This window comes from Columba livia, chromosome 14 (assembly GCF_036013475.1).
Source record: "Columba livia isolate bColLiv1 breed racing homer chromosome 14, bColLiv1.pat.W.v2, whole genome shotgun sequence".
Taxonomy (NCBI): domain Eukaryota; kingdom Metazoa; phylum Chordata; class Aves; order Columbiformes; family Columbidae; genus Columba; species Columba livia.
The window spans coordinates 16,374,133-16,402,001 of NC_088615.1; the positions used below are offsets into that span (position 1 = coordinate 16,374,133).

The window sequence follows — 27,869 nt, forward strand, 5'->3', positions numbered from 1 at the left end:
TTAAAATAGCTGAGAGTTTTGAAAGGAGTGTAAACCGTAAAGCATCTGGCTGGAAGTTTAACTCTAAGTAGGAGGAAAAAATTTTTAGGGTTGATTTATTTTGCTTTGTCACAGTTTTTCACTTTTCCCCACCCCATTTTCCCTGATTCTGACCAGGAATAGGACATTAATCTTTCTCTTATCTCACTGAGTATGGCCACATCTTTACTACTGTTGAGCACACTATCTGTCCTCTTTAGATTTAGGTCCTGCACATATGTTGCATAGATGATATACAGAATAGGTATTGGCACCTCAGAAAAGCTTTGTAGGACCTGAGTTCCCACTTGCAACAGTCTGCACAAGCACTTTCGTGTTCCAAATTACTTTCTTGGATCCTTAAAGGAGAGAGCGTGCCGCTCTGGATCAGTTTCTCTCATTTTTGATATTTGGCTCTTACAGAAATGTCACAGATTATATCACCATGAATCTAGTCATTGAAAATTAATGCCAGGAAAACATGTCACATTGTAAATTCTAATTGCTAGCTCTGGGTTTATTCATGTTTGTTGAAAATAATCAGAGAATGAATTTGATGTGCTGCAGTTCTGGGTCAGCTTTGCTCTGAGGGTTCATTAAGTGGGATTGGTGATGGCTGGACTTCAAGGCCACTCTTTGCACAGGAGTGAACAGCATCTGTACAACACAGCTCTGCTGTGTGTGCGCATCTTAAGTATCACAAAAAGACATGCGGTTGTCCACATATACAAATAAACTGTAGTTCAGTTGTAAATTCTCTTATTACTGAGATTGTTTTCATATTTGCTTTATGTTTTGTTACAAGTACCTCTTGCAACATAAAATATTACCGTAATATTAGAAATTAGTATTTAGAGAGGTTTTCCTTCCCCTCTGCTCTGCCCTGGGGAGACCACACCTGGAATCTGGTGTCCAGTTGTGGCCCCTCAGTTCCAGCAGGACAGGGAACTGCTGGAGAGAGTCCAGCGCAGCCACCAAGATGCTGCAGGGAGTGGAGCATCTCCCGTGTGAGGAAAGGCTGAGGGAGCTGGGGCTCTGGAGCTGGACAAGAGGAGACTGAGGGGGGACTCATTCATGGGGATCAATATGGAAAGGGGCAGTGTCAGGAGGATGGATCCAGGCTCTTCTCAGTGACAACCAGTGACAGGACAAGGGGCAATGGGTTCAAACTTGGAACACAGGAGGTTCCACTTAAATATGAGAAGAAACTTGTTCCCAGTGAGGGTGGCAGAGCCTGGCCCAGGCTGCCCAGGGAGGTTGTGGAGTCTCCTTCTCTGCAGACATTCCAACCCACCTGGACACCTTCCTGTGTAACCTCATCTGGGTGTTCCTGCTCCACGGGGGGATTGCACTGGATGAGCTTTCCAGGGCCCTTCCAACCCCTGACACTCTGTGACTCTGTGAATTTCAGTTAGACTTAAGACCGCCACTGGTAGAGAAAATTTTATAGGAAGGTTCTTCTCATTGTGGACTCCGAGCGTGAGTGTGTGTGTAGAATAGCAAGGTGGGGAGTATTTGCCATTTCTATGTATATTAAACTGAAGACTTATTTAAATATTTGAGTAGAATTTTGAACAAATGGGTGTGCTCAGTTTACCAAAAAAAAAGGTATTTTAAGATAGCTGACACTCTTGTATATCTGTATATTCCCCGATTATGCGAGTAGTAATGTGGACTGTGGGGCTTTTTTCACCTTTTAAATGTAACAGGCAAATGAACACCTCTAAATGTGGGTTGACTTTGGTGACCGGGTTAATATTTTTTAGATTTAACCCCAAAGTTCAGTCTATTTTTATTTGATTATTGCGAGATTAATGAATTACAAACCTTTCCTCTGTTTTCAGGCTTCTCAATGCCAATAAGATCAACTGCCTGAGGGTAAACACGTTCCAAGGTCTGCATAATCTCAAACTGCTATCTCTTTATGACAACAAACTGCAGACCATCAGCAAGGGGCTCTTTGCACCTCTCCGATCGATCCAGACTCTGTGAGTATGCAGGCGTATCATAAATGACAGCTCTCTCTTTTTCCCCCAAAGATGTTGCAAAGGCTTTGCGTCTGACATTAAGACAGTTTGGAAGAGACGCCAAGGTAGCAGCCCCTCCTTTTCTGACAGAAATAAAAGGAGCAAGAAAAAGAAGTACTGCATAAATTCAGCACAGCCAGCTATCGATACAGCCTGCCCATAGTGACAGAAATGTCATAAGTTTATTAAGCTCCCATTCATACTGTTTGTTGGGAAGATAATACATAAATTGGTCTCTGTCCTGTGCATCAACAGCAGATTCTGTTAAACCCGTTGCCTCACAGGTTTTAATGAGCTAGTGACTTGGCATCTCTCCTTATTGGGTCCGAGTCCTGCCGTACAGTTCATGACTTCTGAAATCGTATTTCAGCTGACATTCCACATAAGGGAAATGATACATTGTAGTACTTGATCCGTTAAGAAAATCCACTAAGCATTTTCTGAGAGTCTTTGAATTGGAGGCATTAGGAGAAGAGGCATCAGAAGCAAAATTGGAAGCAAAAGTAATGAAATGACTCAGTATTTTACAGAAGACGGTGTCATCTTAAAGCTGTGAGTAGCGAGATAATAAGGTAAATAGTACTCCTTCCGAGCTGGAGTTGGCAGCCTGAGAGAAATGAAAAACAAGGAAGAACCTCCCCACCCAATATTCTGTATGTGTGTTTAGATATATTTGTGTGTGCATATATAGATATAAGACTATGTGTGCTTATGCAGTGTGTAAGTATATGAATTTCCAGTCTTTATATTTATGGATGTGTGTATATATATACACACACATATAAACAGATATACTGGAATATGCACATTATATATGTGTATGCATACCCATACTATAGTACTGGAAATGTATATATACACATGCACATGTATATTTTAATACTGGACATGCATTGGCCAAGTTAGTTTTATGAATGCTGCCTGCTGCCTCCTTAGACAGCCACAAGCACAAGCTTCGTTTCCAACAGAGACCTGGCCAGTATATATTGCTGCAAACCATTAAGGCAGAATAGTCACGTACAGCCTCTCCCTAGTCTTGCCCCCCACACCTCTACCATACTTTTTTTCTGCTGAACATGCTATGTATGTACATAGATATATAGATATAAAAACAAGGGTGAAAGAGAAGGTTCCTTTACAGAGATATATAAGATTTGTCAAGTTAACCAACAGACAGTACACTTAAGGTATAAAAATTTCTCCTTGGTTTCCGTGGGGTTTTATTGGCGCTCCTTGTGACAGTTACTTAGAATGGACTTGTTGCTTCACACCGGGACACTTTTTCATGAAATATTTTGATTCACTCTCCCATTTTTAGTACTCCAAGTGATTGCCATTTTCTGCCTTTTTTTCTAGAGCTACAAACCCAGTCCCATATCCTATCTCTATATGCTTGCTTGTTCTTCGGACCTTTCACACCAGGCATGGCTCTATTACAACAGTAATCGTTACTTTCTTGAGACACTTTCTGCAATGTATGCATTCACTTCCCACCCCTTGACAGCCCTTGCCCTCCTGTGTTTTATACTTATTTTGTTAAGTGACAGTTCATAAATATAACTGCAAGCAGAAAAGAAGTTTCTGCAGTTGGAAAAAACCACACTAACAGGACCAGAGCAGAGTTCTTGTGAGGCTATAACTTTACACCTCTGTCCAAACCAGATTGAAACATCTGTCTTTTTAAACTGTCTTTGTAGTTATTGGAGAGCTGTGTCCTGCTGCCTTGGAGGTCAGAGGGACTGGTGCGAGTTAACTGAGATCAGAGTCAGGCTCTGGGAAAGACCTGACGAGCTCTCCTGGTGTAGTGCTCAACTTTATCAAGCAGAATGAATCATTACAGCAGCAGAGAAATGCTGTTTCTGTCTAAGATACCCCAGCAGATTAATACTAACAAAATCTAAATATGCAGTTAAAGTCAGTGCTATAATACCTATTTCCAAATAAATGGGAAATATGCTGTGCAAATTTTGGTGCAGGATTGAGTAGAATTCAACCTTGCATAAACAGTTCAATCTCAAAAGTAAAAAGTTTTGATCCAGGAAAAACTACATATAAGGGGGTACTATTATACATGAGAATAAGCAAATATCAGTTTAATTATTTAGAAAAGACCTCTGGATCACTTCTGGCTTCGCCCGCAGATCCACCTTATCAATTCACATTTTGATCTCTAGGAAACTGAGCTTGCCAATTGAATTTCTTTTAAACCCGGATACAAAATGATCTTCAGGCCAGGTGCATCTGAGAAGGTGCATTTCTCTCAAAAGGCAGCATATCAAGCTCTCAGGAGAAAATATTTGGCTTTGTAGGCAGGAGGTCTGTGTCCTTTAAAGCAGACTTTGCTATCTTAATTTCTGTTTCCTCTGTGAACGGACTTGCAGCAGACTTAATGAGCTCCGAAATGTGATAGTCCACAGAATTCTCCCATTCATGCGCAGCTCTGTGTGGCTTCCGCCAGGCCTGGGTTTTTGGAAGCTTATTCAATTACTCTTCAGGTTTGCGTTTGTGAAAAACAGTGATGGAGTACAGTGTCACAGGTCACTTCTGATTAAACATCCCATCCTTCTCGCAGACATTTAGCTCAGAATCCATTTGTGTGCGACTGCCATTTGAAGTGGCTGGCTGATTACCTGCAGGATAATCCGATAGAAACCAGCGGCGCTCGATGCAGCAATCCGCGTCGCCTTGCCAACAAACGAATCAGCCAGATCAAGAGCAAGAAGTTCCGCTGCTCAGGTAATTCATTTATCCAGGCTGTACTGCACTTTCAATTCAGAAATAAGCAGGTCCAGAGAGCCTACTAATCGAATCTGCAAGACAGTGTTTGCTATAATGGATATTATGGAGCATCTTTTAAAATTAAATTTGGAAAATTCAGTTAGTTCTTCAGAAAGCAAATTACCTTATGGATTTAAAAAAAAAAAAGGGGGGGGAAAGAAAGAAAAAAGGCAGTCTATAGCTGTCTTCTGTGTGTCTCCTAAAAAACTAAAGAGAAAAGCTTTTGACATCTAATTTTAAAGAATTACTAAGTTATAAAATGTCTGAGGAAAACAATGAAGATGTATATTAATCTGTGTGGCAAATGTCATAATTTGAAGGGGTGGAAGGTGGATGGATTGTCGTTTGAACTCTTATTGACCTTAATGAGAGCTGAGCTCAAGTAAGTTCTCAGACCTAAAAGGCTGAGAACACTGAGTGAGATTTTCATATAACTGGCAATGGACATTTCTGACCTAGGATGTGAGTGAACCTGAGGGTGAGGGGATGGCATCGATTCACATACTTTCCTAGATCTTTGTTTTACGTGTATCTACAAGAAACCTGCTCTAATTCAAGTAAAACTGCTATTGAAGTGGGTAAGATTTTTTTGTTTCAGGAAGCTTTGAATCTAAACATGCATCATAGTTTAGGCGAAGGTTTTGTGTTGTGGGCTAGATGGAAAAGTGTTTCCACCTGAAAATAACCTCCCAAGGAACATAAACACCTTTTTCTCAGTCTGATCCATTCTTTATTTATGGTCCAGCTACCAGTAAAAGGACATTTATTGCCTTATACAGCACAGCTAAGCAGACTGCTTCTTCATGTGTTTTTTGTATTGGTTGTATGTATTTTAGATTACTGCATTTTTGTATACTGTAAAGACAAGCAGGTTTCAGTGAGCAAGTCTATTAGTGTGCACTGAGAAGAGAAATGACTGTTATTGATGGACTACCTTGCAGTGTTTTCTATAAAAATTACTATGATTTTTGTCTTTTTTCTCTGGAAAAAAAAAAATCACCGTGATTAACTGTGTTCCTGGTGGTAAAAGATTAATGAGTCTAGATGGGGATGCAGCATGAAGCTGAATGGCAGCAGCCCAAAACAAGCCATTGTGCTTTGTGTGTCTCTGCGAGCAATATGCTGAGCTAAACCTTCTCTTTATGGGGAAAATAAAATGAGGATAGCTTCATTTGCAGTCAGGTTTTCTTGGGCATGCTTGTTAAAGTCTTCAATCACTTGTGACTCAAGCCACAAAATTTGTAACCAGAATTGAAATCATGACATACTTTTATCTAGGTTTTTGGATTATGTCCAACGTAGTAACAAGATAATTAGTCAGTAATATTCATATTTAACAAAACTGGAAATGAAAATGCATAAATACAGTTTAGAAAGGAAAGCAGGCTGCAGAAACAGATCAGTATAAATCTGTACCCAATTTGCCATTGTTATTTTCTTCTGCTTTTTTTAATCGGCTAGAGAAATTAACGTTATGGATGTGCATGCGTGCCTTGAACAACGGTACAGGCTATTGGATGAGGCAAGCGCCATCTGATATCATTTAGGAAAGGTCATGGCTAAGATGAGCAACAATGCAGAACACAGTACCTGGTGATGCTGAGAATAAGGTTTGGTGTGAGTTCTTATCTTGGGGGTCCTTTCCTCGAGGCATTAGGCTGTTTTTCCCTTGGTCTCCAGTTCTACGAGTATATCAAAACCACATGGAAAAGGCAGAAACCTGACTTATGAAGGAGGAGAGCGGGGATTGTACAGCTTCAGAACAAAGATTTCAGCTGCATGAAAACTAATTCTATTCAAAAGCTCAATAGAGACGATATCCTTGCCTGTAGAGATTCCAGATGGCAGTGAGATACATTGAACTCGACTCACTGTCTGCGCACATGAGATGGGGGAATGTCTAATGGTTTAGAAGAGTCTTGGTTTGTAAATCAATCCAGAGAACAGACATCCTTGGCACCTGTTGTGCTCAACTTGTCCCTTTGAATCATGGCTGCTTCAGACTTGGCATTTAGCAGGAATTTTCCATGTTTCATCCCAGGATTTAACACAGCACGTCTCTGCGCGGAGACGTCCATGAGGTATGAATCCTCATCACTCAAAGTCAGACTGTTGAGCAGTGCTCCGTGTTACCCAGGGACGAGCCTGCACAATCCTGCTGGGATGCAGCGCTTAGCAACTCAGCAGTGTCCTTGCTGCCTGTGGCTTTCTCACAGTCCAGCTTTTACATTATTTGCTCAATTTTTATTTGAAATCCTTTTGTAAATCTCTTTTTTTTTGTAAATCCTTTTGTGCATCTCTTTTTTCAAAGGGTTCTTGTTTCAGACTCCTGATATTTTAATGTAGCTTGTTTAATACCTTTAGTAGCTGTCAATGGTCAGAAAGATGATTTTGCGGGGCAAAAAGCAGTAGATATATGAGGGATTTTATCCTGACCTGGTCTTTGACCTTTGAGAAGTGATGAGGACGCGCAGTGTGAGCTCTGTGGGAGTAGAGATACTCAGCCGGTGTCAGCATCACACCCGTGAGTAGTTAAATTTAGGTGATCTTAATACCTTGGCATCAGGGAAAGGACCAATTCTGAAGTCATAAAATTCTGAGGTTGTCCTGAGGCAGTTTGTGTGTTTTCCAGATTTATTTGGATTCTAAAAGGTATCGTGAAGGGGACTGTCAGGAAGGACCTGGTGGGAGAAAATGGGTGATTGTTCAGTAAATTAAGAGAAGGGAAGGGCTTTTTGTGTGAGGATGGGAGAGAGGAGTGGATAGCAGGAATGGGGAAGAAAAGCTGAGATGCTTGAAGTGTCATCAGTCTGAAATGGTAGAGGAGCGTCAGGAGGACACATTCAGAGGTGCAGATGGGCTAAATAGAACCATATTTCATTAATTAAATGAAACTGTATAGATAAAACTATGCAGCATAGTAAAAAAAAAAATAAAATAATCATATCTAGAAAACTGTGTTCTGCAAGTTGTCTCCTTCAGTTTTTATTCCAGCTCCCACCATCCTTTTAGATGGTGTTTAGCAATAAGAACTTGCCTCCTTTTTTTAATTCATCGTGGAGGCACTTTTCCCAGATGCTATTTCCTCCCTGAACCAAATGACTCAAGCTTTTACTAATAATGATGGAACAACATCTGCAAAGGTTATGAGTGGCCATAGGAAGGAGATTCTTTGCAACAGGTAGAAAGTGTACATAATTCTTTTTTAAAAGGAGAATTTGAAGCATTATAGTGTGAAATGAAGGAACGGCAGGGAAGGGGTTGTGTTTTTGCCTGGGGCTGTGAGACAGGCAAAGCTGTTGAACATACTATTGAATATGTTTAAGCCTCAGATTGCAACAGATACTATTTTCCATGTTTTTCTGCCTTCCATTTAATGCGATGCACCAAAATGATAATAAACGTCCCCCTTGTTAAACTCTCCCCACACAGCTATAAAATCTGAGACCGTAAAAGGTTTTGCTTGAAAGAGAAACTGGAGGAACAGGCTGTGACTAATTCTCTTGTGTTCCTGTTTAGAAAGGGGGAATACTGCCATGTTCAGTGACAACAGTAAAACTCTGATGATCGTTTTCTTTTTGGCTGCGTCTGCCCACTGTCCACCCAAGGATCCAAATGGTACTTGCCAGTGTTAGGTCACTGGAAGCTCCCATTCTTAGTACCAATAAGAGGTGTGTGTGGGGGGAATTTGATGAAGTTCACTACGCAGCAGTTTTGTTTTCTGAAGCAGCACCGGGTTTTAGGAGGAAGGGAACTCAATATATGAGCAGATTGTGTTGTCTCTGTGGTATCTTATTGTCACTTCAAGAGCTGGCAGGATCCTTGATTGCTGTGTGACACTGTGTATGAAATAGCTTTTGCAGAGAGCTGCCCTTGTGTTCAGCTGTATGTTTGTTCCTTGAGATATGTTTGTGTTTTTCAGTATATTGTGTATTTCAAAAGCGATGAAAGTTCCACCTGCCATACTGACACAAACCATTTCTGATAACAATCAAAGCATATGTATATCCACGAGCAACACATCATGAAAGCTTTTTATCTTCTGATTCTTAGAAATAAGAATCTTAGAAATAAGGTTACTATTTGAAATACTATGAAACAAACCTCTCTTGCAGTTTCCTCTTGCATTGGGGCATGTGTTGGATCTAAGTGACTTTAATTAGTTACTTCTTTTCCAGATAGTGCTGTACAAATCAAAAGCACAGGGAATAATAATAGAAGGACAATGGACCATCTGCCAGGATAATTCTCTCCTGTTTGGACACTGCCTCTTGTGAACCCAACCCAAAGCAAAGCGAACTCTGTGGTACATATGGATCCAGAGCTTGCGTGTTCAGGACTGGTGTCATTTCTTGTGCTACCCATTATTAGATAGTAATGTAGTTGCTGGTTGTTGACTCATAATTTTTGAAGGCATTTGATAAAACCTCTTCTTACTAATTGCAGTTTTCCTCCTAATTCTTTATGTCTTTTCCAGCCTCTGTCTTCATAGATATTAATCTTTCTTGGCTTACCTGTCTACTTTAGAACAGAGTTCCTATTACTTGTGATCACCTGAGTTTTCCCTCCCTCTTCTCTGCGTTGTTTGAGCCTTAGAAGCAATGGATGGAGTGCTCCAGCCGGGAGAACACGGCTGCACATCAGGGCTTCTGGTCCAGTCCCTGTGGCAGTTCACACTGTCCCTTGGTCTCCCTCGGTTACCCCTTCTCTGCTCTTACTGACACGTAAACACGATTTAAGCTCTTTGAGCTCTCAAAATGAAAGGTGCAGCGTATTGTTACTTCTCCACTAGTGTTTAAAAGTCACGAAAAGGAAGTCAATTTAATCCAAATCTTACGTCATTCATCCAATTGAAACGCTCTCCAGTTGTTCCCATAGTTTGCCAGTCACTCTGATGAGAATTTTGCAAATTCCCTCTGTTTTTCTGTGAGCGAATAGTCATTGACAGAATATGTATTCGTATTCCTGCCTTTAGCGTTCTCTGGTTGATGAAAAGCGCTGATGTCCACCTGCTCTTGTGTGCCTGGTGACCATGCTGCAGTGACACGTGCTCGGGGATTCACACTTGTGTCTGCCCTGAGCTCTCTGTCCAGCAGCTCCTGCCTGAGGATGAACAAGCCCTGTCGGTCTGTCCATCTGTCCGTGCAGAGGTGACAGCGGTGGGGACTGGTGTCCTGCGCAGGTTTGCAGGAAATCTTGATTGAGGTCAAACTCCAGCACTTTTCCTCATCAGGGCTTTTGCTTGAGCGGCGTGAGGGAGAGGAGTACAAAACATCTGGACAACTGGAAGAATAACTGCATTCGCATTTCTTTCTGTGGGTTTTTTTGTGTGTTGCGTTTTGGTTTTATTCAGTTAAATACTGTGTGTTCTGTTTTTTTCCCTGAAAGAAAAAGACTCAGCAAATGTACCTTCAGAAACTCTGAATATAGTGAAACTGAAGATATGCATTTGCTGTGCATATGAGTAATTTTATCTGAATGGAAGGTTGTTTAACAGAAACAAATCACCTGCAAATTAAATCCTAGAGTAAATTCATAATTATGAGCATTGTACACTGTAACGGAGTATGTTTGATCTTCATTTTGCATTAAGTGTTTCTGAAGTTGAAGTCATTAAAGAACACAACACAGCTGCTATGATTGATAGTAGTGGAGCTCAATTCCCTTGTACTGTAGAAGTGTTCTTGTCAAAAAAGTAATTTGGCTATACTGTATACTGATTATAGCCCTCCTTTTTGGTAAATCTTTGATAGCCGTTCAGATCTTTATGTTAATATTTGCAGCAGTTACTCCAGCCCTTCGCTATGACGAAAACTACAGTAGAGGTTTCCTGCACTGCAGGAGGGGAGAGTAGGCAGAATGGAAACTGTTTTACTCAAGGAAGCAGAAGCTTGACATAGAACAGGTGGGGCTGTTTGGCAGAGAGTCCACTTCTTAATAAGAAAGTAAATTGACACATCCCAGTTTAAAAGCTTATTTTAAGGCTGTGCCTCGTTTTATTTTTAAGTTGAAGTAGTCTTCAAAAAAACTAAACATCCAAGCTGCTTTGTTTCCAGCCAACATCCTCATTTGCAATTATAGTAAAGAAACAATGAAAAGAAGGAGAATGGATGTTAAGTCACAGATGCAACTATATCACTTAGGCGTCCAAAGACGGCCTAGATTCTCCAGTTAGGCAGCATACAGAGCTGTACAGATTCCTCTCTTGAGATCTGCATTGTCCTCTGGAGGTGCCTTCATTAGTTTTGGCAGAAAGCTGAGTGATTACTCTCGTAACACAGACACCTCAAGAACTAAGGTGGGACAAAGTTTGTTCTCTTGACTCTCATTGCCATGGCACATGCTGAGATTAAGCAGAGCAACGCTTACCAGAGGTGCAAAGATAGCCAATTTTTATGTATATAGCAGTCACCTGAATATGATAAAGAAAATAATTGGAGAAGCATTGGCATGGACAGAGCTGGTCAGCTAAAACCACTGCAAGAACATCTGAGCTGACAATTGGGCAATAAATTCTCATCTGACTGCTCTGGGACTGCAGCAGTCTCCCAAGGTGTTCCAGCTTGATGGGACAGTTAAAAATAGGATCCTATATACAAATTCTTAGCAAATTGCAGCTTCAGTGAGTGATAAACACATCTTGGATTACTAGAGGTGAATTAACGCTAAGACCAAACCATACAATGCTGCTTGGATCTAGAGTGTATCTAAAGGGTGGGGGTTTGCATTAAAATTGGCAAATATCTGGAAATACGATCACCCCTTTTCAACTTCTATTTTTTTTGCAAAGATTTATGCAGAATGATCTTATAAGCAAATTCTTATGGAATATATTTTAAAAAATGAGAGGAGGAGGCTGTGTTCTTGCACATTTTTTGCAGTAGCCTGCAACAAGCTGAAAGGCCAGAATGTGCCTGTGGAGTACTCGGCCTCTCATCTTCTGGGGACATAAATGAGGGTTTTGGCAACCTTTTCCTTGTGTGCTGGTACCTCTTGTTCGTTGTACTTGACGATGAGCTTAGGCAGTCATTGTAAGCGGTGTTTAATTAGTGCAGCAGAGGAATAGAGACTTGTTCAAAACATTCTCCAGGGGTTCCTCAGAAAGACGTTTGCGGGGCTCTGACTGCATTTGTTTCCAGTAGGACTGAAAGAGTTCATTGACACCGGAATTACTGACTTGATTACAGATATTCCACTTAATACTGAAAATCAGTATATAATATAAAAGTCTTTGGAAGATAGGAACTATTCCCATTACTTAACACAGTACTGCGGATGAATTTATTTGAAGAGCCCATGCCAGAATTGTTGCATGATTAAACCAGTGCAGGAATAAGGATATGGAACTCTGCATCCTTTTTCGCTAGGGCCATACAAAATTATTGGCAGGAATGCTAGTTATAGGTATATTTTCTAAATAAATGAGGTGTGGATTCCAGGGTTACGCATACTTTGAATGAATCATGGAAGAAAATTAATGTGTCTTTGTCCCATGTTGCATGAGTCACAAAAGAAAATTAATAATCTATTTTTTGTATCAGGAGTCTGGTTAGTTTGGCAGCTTGTGGGGATTGAAGGTTTATTGTGTTAGGCTCCCCTAAAAAGCTGCTTTAGTTTCTTTCTTAGATTCTAAAGATAGACAGTAAGTCAAATTGTCTTACTTTTGTTGCTGTATGCAAACCCACAGTATGAGGTGACTAAGTTAACACTGTACTTATTTTCTCGAGTTTCCCAAGTAATTGTGTGTTGACTTTTCTGCATAATAATGCTGGTTCATAGTAAAATGGTGTAGCAGAGCCCCTTGCTGTATTATCTGTCATCTCTGCTCACGCACTTGCATTGTTCTCCATGCAGGCAATGAATAACCTGCTGGATGCTGACGCTGTTCTTTGGGCAATGCAAACCCCTTACTAAGGAAAGTGGTATTTTTTTGAAAGCACGAGCACTGACCTTCACTGAAGTCCAGCAAAACGTTGTGTGCGGTTGCAGAGGACAACCGCTTCCCCTCCTTTGTGAAGACTGCAAGAACGTTCGGGATGTGACTCAAAAGCACTCTCCTCTGGCCTGGTTCTGCGGACGTTAAAGTCAATGGGAGTTTTATTTCAGAGGGAGCAGTCAAGCCAGAAACAAATGCCCTATTCTATGCGTCAGAGTTGTGGGAATGAGTTACAAGAAGTAAAGCTGTTTGAAATAATCCATGATGGCAGGAAAAGAGAATGCTGCAATCAGCAAATGATGTACAAAACCCAACAAATATTATGCCAAGATACAGAATAACAAAATACTCCTGTTTGCCTTAATATGTCTGTCGTAGCACATGTGTAATACCTTACTGCAAAATGCAGCTGAAATTAAAAAAGAAAAGTCAGTGGTAAAAAGAGATTGTCAGTGTAAGTGCCACCAGCATGAAAGGCCACCGGGAGGTGAAATGAGGCTCAAAGGAGCTTGGGGAGCATTTAATGCCAGAGCTCGGCCATATTATTAATATAAGCTACGGTATTTCTAAGATTGCATTTAAATAAATGGAGCAAACCAGTATGGCATTTGTACTGAAAGGAGACACCAGGCGAGAGTAAGTAGCTAATAAAGAGCAGCGTAGCTTGTGCATTCAATATGTGGTGGAACTTGTGCATCCTTCCTGCAAGGAGCCGTTTGCAGCCCTTTGGTCGTATTTTCTGTCGTATGAGTTCTGTCTCTGGATTCGCCCGGGCTCTGTTCTTGTACACTAACCCCGATTGTGCTCCAGGGTGTTCCTGCAGTTGTAGCGTACAGGATGACCTCTGGTATCCAGCACCTTTTTGCATGGGTGGAGTGGAGAGCAGCTCTCCGTGAACCTTCAGCTTGTGCTTCTCCGTGCTGCTTCCTCTCAACGCTCCTCTCTCTTTGGCGCTAACTCTGACTCTGGCTGTTTGTGGGGTTTTCCTTTGTGCTTGATCTAACCATGTGGTAGAACAATACAAATGGAACATGGTTCTGTCAAGCACCATGGAAGGCTGCATACTCCCTGCCGCATGGCATGCTGGGAAACTCCTGCTGTTTTCAGAAGCATCGAAAGGTGAGAGATTCCCCTTTTCTCCCAGGAAAAAACTACAAAGGTGAAGTGTTGCTTCCCCAGATTCGCGGGCACTGCGGGGGGGGAGCCCTAGTAATGTTTGCGACAGACTTTCTGCATGCAGAATAACCGTTTCTAAATAATTAATCTGTTTAACTACGCTTCAAATGAAGAAGTTAGGCATCCTGTTGATCAATGTGATTCAAGGGTGATTCCAGCCATACCTACAAAGATCAAAAATCACTTACCTTATAAATAATGTAAGCTACATCTCTCTGTTTGAGCTGTCCAGTGAGTCCTCTGCTCCGGGTGCACTTTGGATGTCGTTTCTGTAACAAGATGCCTGCTCCTTTACGTAACTTTGGACGTGATCTGAGCAACCTTAATGCACTGGCATTTCATTATGAAGAAGTATACGGAAAAATAACTGTCTAAGAGTCTGCAAAGCATTATATTTTTTCTCTTGAAATGACATGGGTAACGTGGCCTGTATAAAAACGTTATTATCCGATAGTTACATAGCACAGAGCTGAGTCAGCATACCCAAACGGGCCATTTTAGCTTTGATAAGATCTTTAACATAGTTCTGACAAGCTTCCCCCTTATGTAAAGTAGACGTGATCACACATTTCATAAAGGACTTTGAGAGCCTTATACAGAAGTTTTCTTATATAGAAATACTACCTCATCTTGCAAATTTGTTACACATCTCTTGTGGAGCCATCAGAAGGACATCTGCGATTATTAGATTTTATCTGTAATTGCTGATAAGAATTAATACTAGTGATGAGAAATTATGACAACGTACCTCTTTTTTTTCCTGATAACCTATGAGAATTGTGATCCAGTGATTATATGAAGAAACAAGTGTTGGGATTCCTGGTGGTTTTTTTAATCCAAGTTTTAGACCAAGTGATCTCTGTGATCGTATTCTTGGTGCCAGATTTGAGGCAGCTGGATCCATCATTTCTAGAATGAACAAATCAGGTCAGTATTCAAGCCGCTGTTGAGACAGCTTGATTTGTTCCAGAACATATCATCCATCACTCTTTTAAGTCCTTTGGGCAAAGCTAAGTTTCAAAAACTGAAATCAGGTTGTCAGAACAATGCTTAAAAAAGAATAGGGCAAAAAGGTATTTGTCTCAGTTGTTTAATTTCTGCATGTGGCTATTAGAAAGGCACCTGAATTTTTCGAGCACTTGGAATTGTGGTGTTTCTTTATCTCAATACTGCTGTTTTGTTGAATAGCGTGTGTGTTTGTTTTATAATACTGAGGAATTGCGATGCCCTGGGACCTGATAGTGGTGTCATGTAATGAAAGAGTTATCAGAGTAACTAGCAATTCAGATAAGCAGTTGCCCTCAGTTAAACACAGCCCTTGCTGTTGCCTTGGCTACTCATTTTACAGCAAACTTAATCCTTTTCAGCTTTGGAAATTACTGGAAACTCCCAGGTCACGTTTTACATTCAGCCAAGCTTTGCAGAGTTCTCAGCTACAGTGCACATGTGCTTCCAGGTATAATAAAAGGAGCAACTGGCTGGCCTGGGATAGTAACCTGGAGCCAAGTGTTTGTTGTGTGACTGTCCTGCATCTCTTCTCCATGGCTTTCCACGGGTGATTTTATAGTGTGCCAGAAGTACTGCACACATGCGATGGTTAATGGTACCTCCTCAGTCCTGTCGTGTTCACTCAGTCCTGCACAGGACGCCGATAAAGCCCTCTGTACAGAAACAGATACACACACTGAAGTAGTGCTGCAAGCAGATGGCTGAATTTCACATTAGTATCCCAGATGGGAATATCTTAATAGAGCAGCCACCTGTCCAAGGGATCTCAAGGCTCAGGTCAAATTGTAAATTTTTTCTAGTCTTTGGCAGGTGATTCCTGCTGTCTACCAGTCTGACGGATGACCGAATGCTTGCTGAGCATATACATGCTGTTGATTACTTTTGACTCAGCGCTTACCTGGGTAACTCTTATTTAAACTCATTTGGAAGAAAAAAAAAATTTAAAAAGGAAGGGGGGAGAGATAGAAGGAGAGAAAGAAGAAAGGGAGAAAGAGAGGAAGAAGAAAGAGAAAGAGAGAGGAAGAGAGAAGAAAGAGGAAGAAGAGGAAAAGAGAAAGAAGAGAGGAAGAGAGAAAGAAAAAGACAGAAAGAGAGAGAGAAGAGAGAAAGAGAGGAAGAAGAGGAAAAGAGAAAGAAGAGAGGAAGAGAGAAAGAAAAAGACAGAGAGAGAGAAGAGAGAAAGAGAGGAAGAAGAGGAAAAGAGAAAGAAGAGAGGAAGAGAGAAAGCGAAAGACAGAAAGAGAGAGAGAAGAAAGGAAGAGAAGGAAGAGAGAAAGGGAGAGAAAGAAGAAAGAGAGGAATAGAGAAATAAGAAAAAGAGTGAAAAAGAGTAAGAAAGAGAGAGAGAAAGGAAAGAAAGAAGGGAAACGAAAGAAAGAGTACAAAGGTGCTGTTTGTTCCCTTCCTCCCCTGAGCAGAGGGGGCTTCCCCTGCTGCCTGGACTGATGCCTGGGCAAGATCATCTTCTAGCTGATGGAATGTGGAAAGTTGTGTGCTATCAAGAGAGTGATACTGCTGAGTCAAAATGTGGTAAATATTCTTTATTTACTTTGCCAAAAAGCTTGGGAGAAGCCCAAAAACTGATTTGTACCCTCTGGTGTTATATACCCCCTTTTGTCCCTCATAAAGCGTTCCACTTTCCCATCCTTCTTTTTCCCGTAGGAAGATGAATCTTGAATCCATCGGTACACTGAAAATTATACTTCAGAAATTTTTACCGTGTAACTTCATGATGTTTGTGATTATTCTTTCAAAGAAAGCTTTTACAATAAAAACTAAAGTGCTTCTTCAAGGGTCAATTTGGGGGTTTTCAAAACACTTTGTGATCACTGAAAAAAAAATTGTTGGGTTTTTCAAGACATGCTGTAATTGTAGCAGTTTTAATAAACTCTGGTCCTGATATCTGTTCATCTTTGGTATTATTTCCAAAGAATCATGAACAGCCAACTGTACTGTCTCATAGACCTAAGAAAGAATAGTTGTATGTTCTTGTAACCAGGCCATACACTCATCACTTGACATTTTAGCCTGACTACCAAGCCTGGAATTTTTAGGACTGCAAATCAGATGGGTTTTTTTTGAAGGAGTTTAAATGATGGTGGTGTGGGAAAAGGCTCAGCCTGTATTTTCACGATACTTTAAAATGCTTGGTTGTCCTAATATTTTAAGTGCTGTGCTGGCAAGGTAAAACAAAAAAAAAAAAGGAACAAAGTCTCACTTTAGAGGTATAATTTACAATAAACATGATCATCTGCAAAGTATTTAGCACCTCAGAAGTGGTAATGTACAAAGCTGTATGTGATGGTTCTCATAATCTAGTTTGGAATTACAAAACTAAGCCGAAGCGTGTCTGTGGAATGAAATGTTAGATTGCCTGCAGAGCTGCTTGCTTTCACTGTGCAGGTAATGTGTAACATAAATTATAATAATAGTGGGGTTAGGTGACTTCTTTTTTTCTTACAGAAAATAGTATGCGGTCATAAAATGAGCAGTGGTGTATTTATCAGTCTGGGAAGGGGAAGCAGGTGATGAATGTCATCAAGCCTCTAAAAAAAATCTCATCTCAGGTTTAAGTTTTTATTGATGTTTTCAGGTTCTTAAAAATTGAACTTGCTCAGACCATTCTGGAGAAAGCCTTGCAATTGACTTTTAAAACTCTGGAAAAGTTAAACGGTACTTCTGGGTAGTTGTGATCACTGGGCATTGCACAAAGTTCCTGAGACGACTCTGCTGCTTCCATTATGAAATATGAAGTGAGCGGGCAGGTTTTGCATGGCGGGGGCTTGGCAACGCTTTGCTCACATACACGTTTATTAATACTCCTGGTTCCTTGAAGCACAGAGATCAAGTTTCCAACCTGCTGTTATTAAAAGAGAAAAACCAAACCAGAAAAGGACAGATTAGTTCACTGAGCCTAATTGGAAAAGCATTTTGTTAGAACGGGTCAAAAACCTAGTCAAAGAGGTCTGGCAATGATGGTATAATGGTACATTAGGGAGTGCTTCTCACTAAGTATGGTCTACCCATTCCTTAATTAAAATGAAAATGATTTAAACTGCTATTACTTTCCTTTGCTGTTTGTTTAATGTAGTTAATAAAGGTATCTAATTGTTGGAAAATCGACATGGTTCTCTCATAAAAGATTGCCCTCAAAAAGAACTCTATAATAGCTGAGGTCTGAAAATTTCGGGCTTTGTAATGACATCTTTAAAAATCCTTTGTCAGTTGAATGGACCAAGATAGCTCCTGCTTTCATGAGACCCTTTTTCCGTGTTGCTAGACTAAGTTCCAAATGGGAAAAAGTGACTTTACTGGGGCTCATTGGAAGCAGACTCTTAACAGCTAATTAGACATGCTTCAAAAAATATCTTAACAAGTAAGCTAGTTATACAAGGAATTAGTTTATCAAGGGAAGAGTGAAAAAGCAGAGACTAGTCTTGGGACTAATATGAAGAACTGCTGAACAAAACTCTTTGGCAAGTATTAAAATTGCGCGCAGGAGCTGGGAGCTGACAGGAGGCAGCGTTGAGAATAGATTCCATAAAATCTCTGATTGCTGCAGTTATCAGGAACTGTTTGCTGAAATATATTTTCCTTTTATTGCAGGGTCAGAGGATTACAGAAGTAAATTCACCGGGAAGTGTTTCATGGACCTGGTCTGTCCTGAGAAGTGTCGCTGTGAGGGAACAATTGTAGACTGCTCTAACCAAAAGCTCACCCGGTTACCCGCTCACCTTCCTGAATACACTACTGATCTGTAAGTGCTGGAAAACCAGCACGGCATGCTGGTTTTCCTACTTTTTAAAGGCTGTAAAAGAACCTCAGACTGATTGAAGGCACCTTCTACTTTAATCCACATGTGAAAAAATGGGGAGTTAATTTTCTTTCAAAGGAGCACCACACCTCTCTTGTTTCCTTCGCATCCATGCCAAGTGTGGGGATGAGAAAGGAGCCATGGCCCTGTACGTGCCTTCTTGAAGTGTTGACCTGTTATGTGACCCAAGCTCTATGGCTCCTTTCCATTCTACCTTTGAGTCCCTTATTTTTGCATCTGGTCATTTTTATTTAAGAAGTGGATTAACCCTTTTGAGTTGAATCTGTGATCAGGAGTTCCTTCCATCTCAGCAGTGTCTGCTACTTGGGTGAGACGGATCTCACTAAAACTAATGTATTGCTACACTATCAGTGACTTTATGAAATTTATTTGCTTTTAGAGTATCTTCAGAATTATGAACGTAACATACTGCTAAAGAGAGTACGAGAAAATAAGTTTATTACTTAGTAACCGAAGAATCTTTTTCTTTTGTTATATTAGTAGCCCCTTCAAACACAATTCTCTTTTTGTGTTAGTATTTATTGTACTTAAGGTATTCTATTTAAACCTCCATAAAACTGTTGATCTCTAGTTAAGATAGAGAAATATGAGAGAGAAACATCCAGAATCACAGCAAATTCTCTACATAGAAAAATTGAGCTACCTGTAATGAGAGAAAGAATTTTGCATCCCAAACCTGCCAAGACGGTGGCCTTTGAGTTAATTGTGAAGATCAGTAGACTTTGATGGGGAAGGACCTGAAAAACAGATCCCTCCTGTTTACATGGACCACATCTCCAGTTGCATGTCTTCTGTAGCAGAATGCATGAGGGAGGGTTGGTCCCTCCAACAAGGCTGTGCAATGGTTAAGGTTGATAATCCCTTATCCTGTGTGTTGGAACAAGGTGTCATTCTGACACTGTCCTTTGGCTGAGCTTTTACTGTAGATACTCTTCTGTGTTCCCTTTCCTTCAAAGCTAAACTCTTTTCACTCCAGGAGTTGGAAAGAGATGGCAGACAGTGTCTTGCTTAACAAAGGTCATAGTTCTGTATGTGGCAGCACTATATGTCACAGAGATATATCTACAGACATCGGTGAGGTATTAAATGTCTCTTTGTTTGTTCCTATCAGGCGTTTGAATGACAATGATATTTCTGTTTTGGAAGCTACGGGACTCTTCAAGAAATTGCCCAACCTCAGAAAAATGTAAGTTTGAATCACTTGCGTGATAGAATGCATGCTGCCTTGGATTATATGGAAAGAAGGGATGATTTTTTTATTGTTTAGTACTGCAGTAGCAGAAATTGCTTTTTTAATGTGAATTTAAGGAAACTGAGTGAGTTGCCTGTGAGACGGACAGGCCCACTTAAACAGCAGTGACAGGTGGAGATCCCTAGGCTGACATTTCAGTATTCTTCAGGCTATATTTCTTAAAGTCTTTCAATCATGGAGACTGATAGGAATTCTGTCCCATTTATTCGAATGTATGCTTATTGTTAGAGATGGCTACAAAATTTAGTGTTTTGGTTTTGTCTTTTGGATGTACTGCATGACTCCAACTAGTGTGATTGTTTCAAATAGTCAAAGGAAAATAATATTACAAGATATAGATGATAACATCTTCTTTTGATCATGATTGTTTTAGAGAGGAAACTCAATTAGCTAAATTAGAGGCCAGTTATTCAAATATATCTGTATAATTCTCTTAACAGCCTGAGTCCTGACACTGTGCAATATATATACTTAATAACAGCTGTGTTGTAGAAAGAGGATCATATGTTAGATACCTCCCAATAGCCTTCTAAATGGATCTTTCTGAAGTTATTTAAAGCTTTAAGCCTCTGTCCCCATTGCTAATGTACCATCTAACTGTTTACTTCTAGTAAGATTTTATTGCTAGAGTCAAGGTAATTTAGGGAAGCCAACCAACCAGGCTTTTTGTTCTGCATTCACGTCTCATGGTTCCTGCCATCTGGAGCTCCCCGGCCATTTGAACCCTTGTAAGATCTCAGGGGCATTGGAGACAACTGCAGTGGGATTCTTTTATCATTTGTATTTCTGCCAGAGGTTCAGATGCAGCACTGCAAGTTTGGGAGTGGGGGTTATATTCGTCCAAGTACAGGCCACCAGACTTGGGAATTAATCATACGCATTAGCCTCGCGTTTTATAAATGATCCGTAAGTTGTAGCTACAGTGCACTTAGAAAAAGTTATTGCCGTTCTTGAAGTGCTGTTTTGTCTGTGTAAGTAGATAGTAAATGGGAATGAAAAATGCACGGTATATAGAAGTATACACAAATTGGAAAGCGTTTGTCCTCATCAAACCTTGAGGATTTATGTTTCGAAAATTGGACAAGTGTGATAGCTGGAATAATTTCTTTCATTTTATTTAAAATTTACCCTAGCCAAAGTCCTCCTCATTCCAGTCAATCACTCAGGTGGGGGGGATGCCTCCACGGGGCTGGATTGCTGCGCATCAGTGCAGCATGAAACAATTATGTGAGCTTCTTATGAGAGGTTGTTTCTCCAAGGCAAAAAGTCTTTCTGCTCTGTTCTTGGTAGGGGATGAGAACCGAGGTGTGCAGGTGCAGTTCAAATGATTGCAAAAAGTTGTGCCCACACCTCATGAAAAGTGTTTCTCATATGGATTTTTGGTGGCAGCCTCTAAGCAGAAGCTCTTTTGGTAATCTTGGTGGCTGAGCTAATTTATTTTTTTCTACCTGATGTTGTAAAAAAGTATCTCAATTTGAATAGAGGCATTTTCTGAAAAGGCTGTTTTTTCATATAAGCAGAGCAATATTTCAGCCATAACATTACTCAGTAGCTTAATCCTCAAAAAGCCGGGTTAGACTTCTTCTTTCTGAATTATCCTAGTTCATTTTGTGAAGGGAAAGGGTTACCAGAAGGAAAAAAGAACAGGCCTCTCTCCATCATGCAAGAAGGGAAATGTAGGGAAATACCAGTGGCTGGAACTGCTGCTGCTAATGCTTAACGCAGCAGCTCTCTGTGTGTGGCAGGTATGGGGTGCCTGTGCTCTTCATTAAGTCTTACTGCTGCCATTAAATTAAGGAGGAAGAATATTGAACAAGCCCCCATTTTTCAGCGTGTATAAGGGAAAAGAAATTTTACTGTTATTTGTTTGGCAATATTGAATCTGCCTCATCATATTCCTCGTCTGTTCAAGTGTTAAAGGAAAACAGCAGGTGGAGGAATCTGGCTGGAAATTGCTTTGCTACCTAGGCTTAAGAAAACAGTTCAGAGCTTGGAAGTGGCAGACCATTAGCCTTTTTTTTCTCTTTGATTAATCTCTGTAATTCTCTTTCTCTGAAAAGAGTCTGAATATCTGGAGTCTGGATAACTGAATGATGGCCCTCTGATTGACATAACTTCTTAATACTGCCTGGAATTGTTAGAATAAATACTTGAATAAAGATATGTGCCCAATCCCAAACCTTGCACTTAGTGTCCTGCACTGTCTTCACAGAATCACAGAATCAACTGGGTTGGAAAAGACCTCAGAGATCATCAAGCCCAACCCCCGGTCCAACTCCAGTCCATTGACTAGATCATGGCACTAAGTGCCATGTCCAATCTCAGTTTAAAAACCTCCAGGACGGTGAGTCCAGCACCTCCCTGGGCAGCCATTCCAATGCCTGACCACTCTCTCTGCAAAGAATCGCTTTCTCATCTCCAGCCTCAATTTCCCCTGGCAGAGTTGAAGCCCATGCCCCCTTGTCCTATTGCTGACTGCCTGGGAGAAGAGACCAATCCCCACCTGGCTAGAACTGCCCTTCAGGTAGTTCTAGAGAGTGATGAGCTCAGCTCTAAGCCTCCTCTTCTCCAGACTAAACAAGCCCAGCTCCCTCAGCCTCTCCCCATAGGGCTTGTGTTCAAGTCCCTTCCCCAGTCTTGTTGCTCTTCTCTGGACCCACTCCAGCACTTCAATGTCTTTCCTGAACTGAGGGGCCCAGAACTGAACACAATACTCCAGGTGTGGCCTCCCCAATGCAGAGCACAGGGGAAGGATCACTGCCCTTGTCCTGCTGACCACGCTAGTTTTGATACAGGACAGGATACCATTGGCCTTCTTGGCCACCTGGGCACACTGTTGGCTCATGTTGAGCTTCCTGTCAACTAGCATCCCCAGGTCCCTTTCTGCCTGACTGCTCTCCAGCCACTCTGTGCCCAGCCTGTAGCGCTGCAGGGGGTTGTTGTGGCCAAAGTGCAGGACCCGGCACTTGGCCTTGTTGAACTTCGTCCCATTGCAATCAGCCCATTTTTCCAGTCTATCCAGATCCCTCTGCAGAGCCCTCCTGCCTTCCAGCAGGTCGACACTCCCTCCCAACTTGGTGTCATCAGCAAATTTGGTCTTGAGAAACACTGGAAGATGGCATCTAAAGAACAACCTCGAGTGAAAAAATCTCTGGAAGATGGGTTCCTAAAATGCATCCCAAAAGATGCATCTTGCAGTCTCCTTGGATTGTGGGAGGAATCTTTAATCTTTTTGTTAAAGGCTAAGAATTCAGCCAAATTGTAACAGATGTTCACAGGGAAGATGTATCCTTTGAATAAAATACCTACATGGTAGTTACCAATTAACACATTTGCAATCAGAATTTGAGCACTTTGGGCTTTTCACAAAAAGATTATCCGAGTTTTGAGATATGAGAAAAAAGGTATTTTGGTTAGCTTTATTTACAGGAGTAGGTGAATTTCCTTCTTTTTTCTTTCCCATTGAAGAACAAACAAACAAAAAAGTATCTACCTCTAGACATGAAAAGGACATCTGACAATTCATTCTTTTAAATCAATGTTATAAAGTAAACATAAAAAAAAATGGGCAGTGTCAGACCACCTTTGCAAGAGATGGTACTGCCAACCCCACCTCTAATCTGTAATTAGATTTTGGGGTGTAATTTTTCTGTAAATATTCCTCCTAAGCTGAATCTTATTGTATGATGTGTCAGCCCAGGATTTAATACATTTTAATGCAAACCAAAATTGAATTCTTGATATAGAAATTTAAAGGTCACAGACCCATAATGCAAAGTTATGCCACATTTTATTTAGGAATTAAATTGCTAATATTACCTTGCTGGTTTTTAAAAGGTTAACATGTCTGCATAGGCCTTTAAAAAAAAATCAACTTCAATAATTAGCTGCAAAATCCCATATACATAAAGCTATTTTCATAACCTAAATTTTAATCCAACTTTATGTTTAATATTTTTTTACAATAGAATAAAAAGGCTGATGTAGGCTCCTGTATCAGATCTAACCTGATCCAGAAGGAATTTACTGGCTTCTCCAATGGGTTTTGCAAAATGTGCTGAACTCTGTGTTGCTTTCATTGCGTTCTTACCATATTACCTCACCTGATCTTGCCAGTATAACGGGACGATTTGTCTCTGAAAGTCAATGTCTCATTATGGTGACTTCCAGCCTCCCAGAACTGTGTTGCTGGTGTTGTGCAGCGTGGTCAGAAAAGAGCAATTTGAATCTGCATGGAGTGCAGGACAAACACGGGAGTGCATTTCTGAGCTCTGTGGGAGCGGGAGCAGCTCCATGACTCGGGTTTTTGGGGGTATCCTGTCCCTGGGAGATACAAGGCTCCAGGGCCTGCTGCCCTCCAGTTGTTAATCAGTGAAAAAACCCTCCGGTGCTTGGGGACTCCCATGGCAGTGGGAGCCTGGAGGGGTCTCTGGCCACAGCAGACAAGTTCAGGTGACAAACCAGCTGGGTACCTCACTCGGTGCGAGCACAGAGATGCAGTTGCTGGCTGAAAGGGGATGCTGACCCACAGGGAGAGGCTGCAGCTCCAGATGTCAGCTCCAGGTCCTGCCCACCCCCTGGTGCCCATGGGAAATCAGTGGGACTGGGACTGGAAAAGGGACCTCGGGGTCCTGGGGACAGCAGGATGACCATGAGCCAGCACTGGGCCCTTGTGGCCAGGAATGCAAATGGTACCTGGGGTGGATTAGAAGGGGGTGGTCAGTAGGTCAGAGAGGTTCTCCTGCCCCTCTACTCTGCCCTGGTGAGACCACACCTGGAATAGTGTGTCCAGTTGTGGCCCCTCAGTTCCAGCAGGACAGGGAACTGCTGCAGAGAGTCCAGCGCAGCCACCAAGATGCTGAAGGGAGTGGAGCATCTCCCGTGTGAGGAAAGGCTGAGGGAGCTGGGGCTCTGGAGCTGGACAAGAGGAGACTGAGGGGTGACTCATTCATGGGGATCAATATGGAAAGGGGGAGTGTCAGGAGGATGGAGCCAGGCTCTTCTCGGTGGCAACCAGTGATAGGACAAGGGGCAATGGGTTCAAACTGGAACACAGGAGGTTCCACTTAAATCTGAGAAGAAACTTGTTCCTGGTGAGGGTGGCAGAGCCTGGCCCAGGCTGCCCAGGGGGGTTGTGGAGTCTCCTTATCTGCAGACATTCCAACCCGCCTGGACACCTTCCTGTGTAACCTCATCTGGGTGTTCCTGCTCCATGGGGGGATTGCACTGCATGAGCTTTCCAGGTCCCTTCCAATCCGTGACACTCTGGGATTCTGTGATCCCCACTGCAGAAGTTTCTGCAGAGAGAAAAGTGGCAGTGAGCTCACATTCAGAATAAAAAGGTGAGCTGCCATACTTCATGCACTGCTGGGGACAAAGAGGACTGACCTCTTTTCTTGGAGAACAGGAACGATAAAAAATGTTTACCTCAGAACCTGCAACAGACATCTGATGGTTCATTCTGTTAAATCTTGCCAAAGTTACAAAGTGAACTCAAAATATGGCCTTATAATAGGAAGTGTCAGGCTGTCTTGGCAATTGCTGGTACTGCCAACTCCACCTCTAGTATATAATTACTTTTGGAGGCTTAATTTGTCTGTAAATATTTCTTCCACATTAAATCGTATGGAGTGTCAGCCCAGGATTTAACACATTTTCCAGCCAAAATAAAAATGAATCATGATAAAATTTGCAGACTGGAAGTCAGTTTCGAAAACAGAATCTCAGGTTACTTGGGGAGGTAAAAGTAGTTTGTGTCCTTGGAAACAGCTGTTACCCGCTGTTCTTTCCCCTGAGCATACGTTTTGCCATGGCAATTGAGGTTGCAGTCATCTGTCACTTGTTGTACAGAATCAGACTTTATTTTCTGGAAATGATATTGTAGAGAGTGTTGTGGTACGTGGCATTTGGGCACATCGTGTGCCTCCCTTTTTCCCCGGCAAGGCCACCAGTCTGCTCTGCTGGATGAATGGGGGATAGTCACTGGTTGTAGTTCTCTGTCTGTAGTGACTCAGGCTTGCAGTGCCACCCAGCTTCTAGGAACTCTAGAAAAAGCTCTATAAAAGCCAGTCAGACTGTTGGTAAATGCTGTAAAACCTTCTGAGCATCCTCCAGAAGAATGCAACAGCGTTGGAGTTTTCCTTCTAACATATATTTTTAAATTCCAAATGCATCACGAATAGACACAAATGTCCTAGGGAAAGCCCCGCTGAGCACAGGCTGTTTGTGTGACAAAACTGCCAGGTTTGGGTGAGACCGGGCAGAGCCTTTGCAGTCGGACCGTGCTCTGGAGGTTGTTTTTGCGGAAGGTGTGTTGGTAACGTGGCGACGAATGTTAAGACTGACCCAGCAGGTACAGCAGGATGAATGGTTATGTTAACTCTAAGTAGAATCCATCTTGTTCTGCGTTGAACTTTAAAAAATTCAACAGAAGTAATATTATCATAAACTCCAGCCGTAAAGGAAATATAGTCTGACTGAAAAGTGGGCTGTGTGAACAATGTCACCTTGATAGCTTCTTAGGTCTGTTCGTTCCCTATTCACAGCCCCACATAAAGTAAACCCAGGCTTTCTGAAAATTTATTTTGACCTCTTCCCCAAAATACAAGTCTGGAAATAGGATTAAACTTTATCACCAGGATAAATCAGGGAGTCCTTATGGCAACAATAACCTTTATTGAGTGACCAGGTTGACTGTCGGTTCCCATTTGGGTCCTGCCAGAGGGCACAGGTATACTGGGAAATACCCAAGACTCATTTTCTTTTCCACTGTCTTCCAGTATTTCAAGAAGAATTCCTTATAGAAGCTAAAGGTTGCAAGAGCATGGGGCTTTTCTATAATGGGAGTTTGCTGTAAAGTCTGTCACAAGTTTTCTTCTGATAAAAGCAAATTCCTTGTCAAGTGCTATGATCATGTATAAAAATTCTTGTAGTGCTGGGAAGGAGAGAGCAGAGCTTTCCGAGCTGCAGGGCAGGCAGAAGCTTCATTGCTTTCATTTCTCAAGGTTTGTATCAGCTGATTATTTTTGCTGGTAATTCTGGACTGAAAAGTATGTAATTTTTCATGTTTATTATTCTGGTAGGTCAGAATTTAAGGAGGATTTTTTGTTTTTAGTAAATGAGTGCTGTCATCTACCTTTTTTTTTGGTTGCATTTTGATACAGGAAGCTTTAATTCGAGGAGACAGATAAAGAAATCCAGGTTGACAGAGCATCTGCTTTGACAGCACTCCAAGCAGGATTGCATGGCAGTATCTTTACCTATTTATTATTGTACAGCTCTGCCTTGCAACTTTGATTCCACCACAGCAAATATTTTGCGTGGAAAAGGTATATATAATATGCTGCTTCTGAAACTGTGAGCATATTTTTGGATAATTTTGTGTTGTTGAAATGATTAGGAAATATTAATTCAAATGAGTGAAGTTCCCTATGTATAAGAGTTCTTTGGCAGCAGTTAAGATTTGGATGGTTTGGCTTATGTAAATGTGCCAGTTCCTTTGGAATCATGGCCAGCCTTTTTGTCCAATATTGGCTCTTTTTTGACTTAAGTATCTAATAATACATTAAAATTGTGCCCATGTTTTAGTACATGTGACTAAATATCTTTAGATGGTAAAAACTAATAAAACCTTCTAACTACATGTATAGGTCATTTTGCAATCTCCGAATTGAAAGTCGAAGTCTTTTTGTATTGTAGTAACTCTCCCTCACTTCCCACTGCAAACATTTACTTATTTATTCATTTATTTTTGTGCAAATATGCATCATGGAATGATCTTTACCAGGAAAGGGATCACTGGGAGCATTTATTTATGTCAGCATTCAAAAGCAATGCCGA

General features: G+C 41.3%; 1 protein-coding gene across 4 annotated transcripts in view; it reads left to right on the forward strand.

The window, feature by feature from the left end:
* SLIT3 (slit guidance ligand 3) overlaps nt 1-27,869 on the forward strand; it is a 535,141-nt gene that overhangs the window by 399,251 nt on the left and 108,021 nt on the right. For all 4 annotated transcript variants that reach the window (XM_065030140.1, XM_065030141.1, XM_065030138.1 and 1 more), the window contains exons 14-17: nt 1,863-2,006; nt 4,618-4,781; nt 18,550-18,700; nt 19,890-19,964. In XM_065030140.1, coding sequence (XP_064886212.1) covers nt 1,863-2,006; nt 4,618-4,781; nt 18,550-18,700; nt 19,890-19,964 — 534 coding nt within the window. The remainder of the gene's footprint in view (nt 1-1,862; nt 2,007-4,617; nt 4,782-18,549; nt 18,701-19,889; nt 19,965-27,869) is intronic.